This window comes from Phalaenopsis equestris, unplaced genomic scaffold (genome assembly GCF_001263595.1).
Source record: "Phalaenopsis equestris unplaced genomic scaffold, ASM126359v1 Scaffold000873, whole genome shotgun sequence".
In the NCBI taxonomy this organism is placed as follows: domain Eukaryota; kingdom Viridiplantae; phylum Streptophyta; class Magnoliopsida; order Asparagales; family Orchidaceae; genus Phalaenopsis; species Phalaenopsis equestris.
Window position 1 is genome coordinate 1,781,236 of NW_018165313.1, and position 9,590 is coordinate 1,790,825.

General features: G+C 35.3%; 2 protein-coding genes across 4 annotated transcripts in view; both read right to left on the minus strand.

Moving 5' to 3' along the window:
- Window positions 1–4,504: 4,504 nt before the first annotated feature.
- LOC110031980 (ureide permease 1-like) overlaps window positions 4,505–9,590 on the minus strand; it is a 14,114-nt gene continuing 9,028 nt past the window's right edge. For all 3 annotated transcript variants that reach the window (XM_020735455.1, XM_020735456.1, XM_020735457.1), the window contains exons 7-8: window positions 5,825–6,199; window positions 4,505–4,940 (exon numbers count right to left, since the gene is read on the minus strand). In XM_020735455.1, coding sequence (XP_020591114.1) covers window positions 4,785–4,940; window positions 5,825–6,199 — 531 coding nt within the window. In that variant the 3' untranslated portion in view covers window positions 4,505–4,784. The remainder of the gene's footprint in view (window positions 4,941–5,824; window positions 6,200–9,590) is intronic.
- LOC110031981 (putative nuclease HARBI1) lies at window positions 6,728–8,691 on the minus strand. The gene is made up of 3 exons (XM_020735458.1): window positions 8,188–8,691; window positions 7,892–8,123; window positions 6,728–7,818 (listed from the first exon to the last, which is right to left on the minus strand). Exons 1-3 carry the CDS (start codon window positions 8,674–8,676, stop codon window positions 7,619–7,621), a joined length of 921 nt encoding a protein of 306 aa, XP_020591117.1. The 5' UTR covers window positions 8,677–8,691; the 3' UTR covers window positions 6,728–7,618.

Sequence of the window (9,590 nt, forward strand, 5' to 3'; positions counted from 1 at the left end):
TATATTTATGTAATTATCCCTAAGTTTTAACCTTTTAATTTATTTTGTAGCTAAAAATTGGTGCTTCTTTTGGGACTCCATTGGATTTTTTTAGAGTCAAAATCAAAGTTTTTTAATGAGAATGGAGATCGATGACTCTAACTAGTAATGGAGCCAAAATAACCTATTGCAATTATGTGCATTTACACGTGATATAGTGGTTAAAAGTGTAATTTTCCATCACTATGTCTCGGTTTAACTTATTACTCATTGAGCTCACATTTCTCGTAAAGAAAACTACATGGATGCAGGCTTGTCGGTCGGATTGATTATGATAAATACTTCTTCTCCGATTTCGGCCGAAAGAGAGCAAATTGTTAGTAAATAATTGACGGGCTTAAATATTAACCATTTGCAATCAAATTATTTATAGTTTTGATGTATGACCAATCAATTATTTAGGATGCATCAAATATTTTGAAGCAAATCTTGACTAAGAATGCCGCGAATAATGCTCGTCCTTTTCCCAAATTTTGATATTATTTTGTGAATCTTGTTCAAATTTTATTTTGTAGGTAAAGTCTTGATTATTTAGTGTATCGATATAAATTTAATAAAAAGCCAAAATAATAATAATAAACATTTTTTGAATATTTGGAATTCTAGTGCATTTTAATCCTATTTAACTTAAATCCTACTTACAGCCGAACACTCATCTTTTCTCATCCATAAGAAGAATATCAATGACAAAAAACATACACTGAGATACGTCCTCATGTAAATGTCCAGTAAAAGCATCCATAAATAAAACAAAATTGAGCGGTGGAGTCACCGAAGCCAATTCGCCAGAGTTGGCGTCGCCGAAGCTATGGATGCCAGAGCTGCGGTTGTCGGAGCACTTGAGTGTTGGGAGAGAGGATGGGAGAATTAGGGCACGGGAAGAGATCGAGACCGAAAGAAAGAGGATCAGGACAAGACCTGAAGCATCGTGATTTTGACGATATAAAAGATTATCTTCAACACCGTACAAACGACTTAAATTTGTCGATTATTAATATTAATAGAAACGACATTTGTCGTTGCTTCTTTAAGAACCTCGTCGGCTAACACACCGCCAAATGACGGTTTTGTAAATAACCGAAGACATAAGGTCGTCGGTTATTATCTGTTTATAACCAATGGAAGCAACAGTATGTCTTGTTATATCGTCGGAAATAACTCATCATATAAGTCATCGCAAAACCGTCTGAAAATATGACATTTTTACCGACATGAGCTTAGACTGTTCATTCTGCCGTTGGTTTTAGCGCGTATAATGTCAATCCTTATTTTTTTATTTAGTGTTTTTATTTTTTTTGTATATAAAATAAACGCACAAGAAGGTGAACATATATGAAAAGAAATAGTGATTTAAATGCATTATATAATATTTTCGTAAATTTACAATACTCAAATATTTTGTCGTATAAAAAAATTAGTATTATTAGATAAGAAAAAGTGAAATATACTTATCATGTATAAATGAAATTATGTAAGTGTAAAATTAAAAATATAAATTTTAGATATTTAAATAGATAATAATTATATGATACGCATATAAATCTTTTTTAATTAAAAACATGTATTTATATATTTAATGCATAAATTTTGATATCAACTTATATAATATTTAATTTTGTAACATTTCATCAAAAACTTTATTAAAATCCATTGTTTTAAATAAATATTAATTAATTAAATAATATTCTAACAACATCATGACAATTAAATATTAAAAAAACTAATATTAAAAATTAAAAGTTATATTTTTAAAAATACAAGAAAGTTGTGGTATATATAATGTTATTTAAATACTTTATTTTAAAAACATTTTAAAAAGTAATGATAGATATATTTTCAAGGATCATTATACCTAATTCAATATCTATAATAATTTTATTGTAAAGATTGATCCATATTTAATTGGACGTAACAAATTTTCAAGAGCAAAACAATTGTTATCATAGTTAATCTAAATAATATTAATCAAATATATATAATTACTGAAAAAAATAAATAGGTGGTTACAACCAACACAAAGGCATAGAAAACAACACACAACACTCAACTAGGTTTGTATCCCATAAGAGAGGTGGTTGGTTGGCGGTTTGGAGGGCTAGATGGTGAAGCGACAACAAACGGCGATGTTGAGAGCCTGTCTGAACAACATAAATGAAAGTTGTTCTAAGTGGTGGCAGCAAGGATGAGGGATTGAACATCAGTAAAGGTGGCACAGGTAATGATTTAGGGCAGCTCGAACAACAACAAAATAGTCGGAAATGGTTGTTTAGAGTGGTGATGGTTAGGGGTAATGATAGCGGCACTGGTAGGGAGTGTGTGGGACTACAAAACAACAAAAGGTGGGTTATCCATGGGGTGTGGCGGCACAAAGGATGGATGGATGGCGAGGAACTCCATGAAGAACAACAAATGATTTGTTATCAGGAGGCATGCAAAGAGGAATGTTTGAAAGTGAAGCGGGTAAGATGCAGAGGACTTGGGGAAGCATAAATCACCGCATCGGAAGCAATATATAACCCGAGCACCACTCGACCCATGTAAGCTAATCACTACCTTGGAACGAGATATTGTTGGAGCACCACTCGCCCTTGGATATGACCTTATAAGGGGAAGTATGGACACCGACGAATGTCTTGAACAACAATACAAAAAATATTGAAATTCAAACTTTAATACAACACATATATAGAAAATGATTAAAAAAAAAGAAAACAAGAAAACTATCCATAAATAGAAATACAACAAAAGCAACAATGTTCGATTCAATTTTGTCCTACTCGTGTGACATGGCTGTCTGATTCTCATGGAAAAGAGAGTCTCGTAACTGTTGTCGCGTACTGATGTTGTTGCATCTCCGACGCTTCACGCCCTTCATCAGTCTCCCAGGCTCAGAGTAGATTTTACTTCGCCAAAGCTTTTAGCTCCTTATAATACAGTGTCATATTAGCCATTGAAGATAGTGGAGTTATTTTAACTTCTTGGTAAGTCAATCTTATCAGCGTTGTCATTCCAAAACATATTTTGATAGAATAAGTATGCATCATTCTTTTGTATAACATGAGTTGGGTCTGCATATAGATGTAGATTCACATAAAGTAACTCTCGAGTCATTAAATTCATAATTTGTTAATCACACTTATTGTACTCGGTAGAGCGTATTTAATAAATAAGCATGTTAAGAGGAAGCAACTATGAAGCAAAAATTATGACGGATGTACCACACTGAAGCATACCCACTCAGGAGATGACACTTTTTTTTTTTACTCTTAAAGGACCCGAATCCCATTATAGAGTGTTTTTCCCCCCATAGACCTTGAGGTCATTTCCAACATTATGGTCATTGATCCTATATGATTATCTATTAGGGTTACACTGCTAAATTAATTTTAATACCCAAATAACTCAATATAATCATCTAAAAGTGGCTCACGTGCTTTCATTTCTGAGATGTTGGCCCTTCCTGAGAAGGGGCAACTCAAGAGGTAGTCTTTGTAACTCAAAATTATGAAATTCTTTTATTTGAGATTATCTTATGTTTTGTATCGACTATTCAAACTCATAGCTCTTTTGGACATCCAATGTAAGCCTCGTTGATGCTCCCCTCAATGTCTGCAAAAAGTGTTTGAGGCACCACAATTGCATAATCTACATGAACGTTGATTACCTTGCACTCACTACCTTTTAGCACAACCAATGTTAATACCGTTGGAGTTTATCTCATAGGTTCAACTAGAATTATTGTCCTCTCTTTCTCACCTACTAGAATTTGAAAATTCTCCTAAAATCTTAATCTTCTCTCGGATCGTTGTTTATTACTTTACTGCTCCGTGATCAGTGAAAGAGATCATTCTTCAATTTGGGTAATATGATTCAATATGCCCAAATCTGTGACACTTGAAACACTTCATAGCTAAGATAGATTTAGGAATGTGATTTAGATTTAGGAATGTGATTTTGTTTCACTTGTTCTCCACTGTGAAGAGAAGTCGGTTTGGGTACTTTGTTGGGCGTGCTATTGCTACTTGATCATCTTTGTTTATAAGATGCGACGGTCACCCAATATAGCAATCTTTCCACTTTTGAAGTTAGGGTATGAACATTCTGTTTATAAAGAATCGGTAGGCATAACACTGCATATCTTATTTTATCTAACACTATATAGTAATTTTACCATTCCATTTTCATTGTCGAAGAATCTACAAAATCTCTCACCAAAAAAGGTGCACTTTTTCTTAAATTGTTGGTAGAATTTCACCATTCCGTCCAAGAGGACGTATTGGCACTCAAAGACACGTTATACTCTCTTGAGTCACTCGATGAACTCACCCGAATCCATGCGACCTTCAAAATATGACAAATTCACCTTTATTTCAAAATCATGATTTCTTCAATATCACATGCCAGATTTTGAGAGAGAGAGAGAGAGAAGCTTTGAACCACAAGAAGCTTTGAACCACAAGCTTGCTTACAAATAAAACAAGCTGTTATTCATTCCAAACATATACAAACTATTAAATTGGTCACATGAGGCATAGAAGCATATTGCAAAAGCAAAGAATTACATTTATGATGAATTGATGAACTGTTACTCCACTGAAAGCAGCCTTGTAAATTTCATTTATGATGAATTGATACTAACTCTGAAGTTGCAGCAAAAGAGCAGTTTTTTACTCCATGATGAAGCACATGAAATGCAAAACAACTCAGTTCCTCATTTGCTGCTGCACCAAAAGAGCACTGTTACTTCAAGGCTTTCTATGTCCAGAAGAAGCCATTAGGACGGCGACAGCGACGACGAACATAATCAGCATGCTTACGAGCAAAATATAGGTTTTTTTCGATGATTTTCGATACTCGCCAAAAAGAAGTATGCCCCAGAAAGTGCTGACAAGTGGTAAAGCCTGAGCAACAATAGTTTGTTCATGAGATAATATTCATAATTCTCAAACTAGAACAAACTTACATGGATAAAGCAGTCACTTTTAAGAGTGTGTGATACAAAAACTTTGTTATGTTAAGGGAAAAATTAATCAGATTTCAAATCAAGCCACTGATTAATTTCCTTTCACAAGCAAAAAAGCAAGTTACAATCAAAGTTTGTTGCATCTTTAAATTACTCACCTGCAGTGGTGAAACTCGGAGGTTGCGCTCACCATGTTATTCATAGTTCTTCTAATAAACTCTTTAATGTCATATAATGTACTGACAATTTACAGACATACCATCCAATTACTATGTATTTACATATCAAGCACCTAAACTTGATGTCTTACATTTATAATACCCAAATCTTTCATATCGCATTAAAAAAATCCACCATTTTAACTTTAAAACAATGAAAAACATCTTTTTATGCAAAGGCAAGGTGGTATGTATATAAAAATTGTAGTTTAGTGGTTGGATATGTAAATATATAGGAATTGAGTGGTTTACATGTAAGAATCTTTAATAATAAATTGAGAGAAAATTATGAACTTAAGAGGCACTTGCATGCATACCATACAATTCTTATGTCATTACATTTCTAACACCTAAACATTCATATTTACATACATGCCATTCAAACCTCATAAGAGAATACACCACCATCTTCTTTTTAAATGTAAAATTCACGTTTTTATGCATAGGTTTATTGCATCATGCTGTTATAAGTGTAAATATTAAACTTTGGATACGTAAACATAAATAAATAAGAACTGTGTGGTATGTATGTAAATTTCTCTAAACTCTTCTATCTATCTTTAAATTTTAACATTGTTTACATTTTGATTCCGTAGTTGCTCACCTGAACAGCATCTGCTGCAGCATATCCAGCGGTTTGGCCACCCATGAACTGAAAGCCATTTCCGAACCCGCAAAGAAGACCGCCGATAAGAGCCCATTGCCGGCCGTTCCAATCCCGAACGTAAGCTTTAAAAGACGATCTTGGTAGCCCAAAAATGGGCCTGTAAAGAAACACTAAATTTAGAGCAATTGCGACGACAAAACTCGAGATTGCAAAGTAGAAAAATGCCGTATAGACGACGAGATGGGGCACACCCTTCTTTAGGGTGTGCCATTGGTCATTTGTGGCCAAATTGAATGCTGGAGAGAAGAGCGAGAAGCAGATTCCGGCGAAGAACACGATGGAGAGGCCTAGAAGCACGTTTGAACCAACGACCTGATCGATAGGATTAATTGGTTAGTTTGAGTTAAGAAACTTCAAAAGAAAAGATCGGATTGATTTGAAGATTAAGCTCAGACAATGCAGAACATACTAAAAGAAGAAGGATTTTCAGCTGTAAATAGACAATAAAGCTGAAATTTTAAAGATTGTGGCATGGCTGTAAATCTTTGTATTCAGGTGTACTGTTGTAGATTTCCTATTTTGCAAGCTTTGGTTGATATAATAGCTGTAATTTAGGCTTATAGTATAATAAATGTTGGCCATTATAATGTGGGGAACTTTCAAATAGAAGTAATCCAATTTATAAGTTAAACTTGGGTGAAATTCCAAAAATATGCTTGATAAAATAACTCTTAAATTTTGAATACCTTTCGGGGGCTGTGCCCCTGAACTCATTCAGAACGCTCACGAGAACTTTACCACAAAAACCGATCAACGACTAAGGGTCTGTTTGGCGCAGCTGTTGATTATTAATAATCTGCTGATAAGCAGATTATTCTGATAATCTGATAATCTGCAGATTATCAGAATAATCTGTCTTGTTGTTTGGGGCAGCTTATTCAAGATGGCTTATTGATGATTAAATGACATTCATGCCCCTTTGTAATAGAACTGTTTGGGGCAGCTTATTCAGAATAGCTTACTGATAGTACTGGATCATATGCAGAAACATGAAATCATCACAGATCATAAGTAGAAGATGTCATACATTACTCACACCCTCATGAGTACCAAGATAACTAAAAAAAGTACAAATACGAGTACAACTAGAATCAGAAATATTAAAATGTTTAATTTCAGACTCTGGCTACGTCTGTCCTCATCTGCTCTGTCAAAGTCAGAAAACACCGGATTCCCATGACTGCTGGCCGTGTCATATGAGGGACTGTCAGCCCACCGGAAGAACCCACAACGAGCTGAAACACCCTTGGCACAACCGTAGAACTGCCTCCCAAAGCTACGAGACTGACGCGATGTGAGCAACGGAGCCGGTAGACCACAATAACACAAAATACCTCTGTCTGTACTTGATATCCTAGCAGTCATGTTTGTATAACTGTGAAAAAAAAATATTAGTACTTATCCAAATAAAAGTAAATTTAACATTAATGTAGGAACAGAGAAAAGACTTGCTGGATTAGCTATCATATATAGCATCTGCTATAGACTCCCTCAGAGCAGCCATCTCAACTGCACCCTCACCATCCTGAGTTTCATATTCAATCGAGTCCATCTCATTATCAGCTAGAGATCCTGAAGGTTCTAGAGTATCAATAATTTCATCATCATCACTGATATTGAAGTCCGTATCTGAATGAGAGGGGTGACGTCGGATGAAGTTGTGAAGTGCCATGGTGGCCAACACAATATACACTTGTTTAGGAAATGAATAGGATGGCATATCACGTAGAATTACCCATTTCTTCTTCCACACCCCGAAAGTTCTTTCAATAACCCCCGTAAAGCGGAGTGTCGCTTGTTAAACATTTCTTTTTTGCCACGAATATTGCCACTTGCTCGCTCGAAATCAGGAATATGGTATCTTGTGTCTGGATATGGCTTTAGGTAGCCTCTTAACATCGGATATCCAGCGTCTACCAAATAATACTTTCCTGTTATTAAAGACAGTACCAATTAAAAATAATTAATGTAATTTTCGCGAGGTTTTAAGTAAAATGAACAAACCTGGAGGTGGGTGAGGGAAACACTGTGTTCTATTCCTAGTGGCGTAGGAGAAAAGGCGACTATCATGCGCACTTCCTTCCCACCCCGCCATTACAAATGTGAAGCACATGTTGAAATCACACACTGCCATAACATTTTGTGTGGTTGTACCACTCCGACCAATATACGCGATCTTCTCGTGACTTGGTAGTCTGGCATCTACATGAGTGCCATCAATTGCTCCAATACAATTCTGTTCATCATAGTTAGCAACTGAAGAGGTCAATGAACTAAAGTAACAAGGTAATAATACTTACTTTGAAATACGGCATGTAACGAGAATCATTTGCAATTTGTTCAGGAATATTTGCGAACGATGTATCCGTTGGCTTGATGATCTGTGTTGCTAAGCTCACCAGTGCTTGTAAACCTTTGGAAAAGTATCGACTAATGGTTTCTGATGAATGTTGAAATCGCTCCATAGCTCCTCTAACTGATTCATTCTGTGAGAGCATATATAATGTTATTGCCAACACCTCTCTCGTTGTTGTTCTAGAAGAACCTTGTAGATGGTGGTTCCGACTTAACTCGTGTAGCAGATCGATAAAAATAGGCGCAGTCATTCTGAAAATATTACTGAACCTTATCGGATGTCCAGCAAGCATCTCACCCACCCATTTGTCCCCAATAAAAGAGGACGTCATGCGTGGTATCCGTCTATAACTGGAGCGATAGTACTCCAGCAATAATATCGCTATAGCAGCAGCCCATGCCATTCTTTTGCGACGGTCTTGCAGTGGGTGCATCCTGAGATGATAAATAGATTAGGATGAAAGAAAATAGGTAGAGGTAGCGTAAAAAATAAGTGAGACAACATTTTCTGAAGATAGGGAAAAAAATCAGATAATACATAGCACCATAAAATAAGAGTAGCTGCTGTAATAACAATACATATTTGATAAGTCTAATGAAAGATTAGTACAAAGTTGACTCATTCTTCAACTATAACACGTAAATACTCAATGCGCATCTCGGGTCGTAGTGCAATGAACATCTCCCTACGAGTAGGGTCCTCGAGCTTTTGAACACATTTTGCCTGAAACGATTGGCTCTCTAACAACATAGCTAATAAGGTATGCCTGCAATTGCTGTAAATGGCATTTACACATTCCACAAAATTCTTATGTATTTATCTAACATCTGAACATTTATATTTTATATACATAGCACTCAATTCTTTAGCATTACATCAAAAATACCACCATCAATATTTTCTTAAAGTGAAACACACCTTCTTATTCATAGGTTTATAAAACCAAGGTGTTACATGTGTAAATATTAAATTTTGGGTGTTTATATGTTAATGCATTAGAATTGTGTGGTATATATGTAAATTTCCGAATCACCAATAACTATTGCTAACCAGACCTGTGTATTTTTGTTGGTTTAGAAGATGGAATTTGGTGTTTGATAGCATTGTTATGTATTTGTGTTATAAGTAGAAGAAAAATGCTCAAATAAAGCTCTCACTAAACACGCTGAAATGAACTTATCCACTAAATACTCAATGCACAATCTTCCCCTCACGCTCACAGTCACTCCACTCACTCAAACTTCACACACACACACTTTAAATCCTTCCCCTAACATAACTCCACCCCATATATTATGCTCCAGCATGTGTAAATATACAACTGAAACCATCAAATCCAGCCCTGTA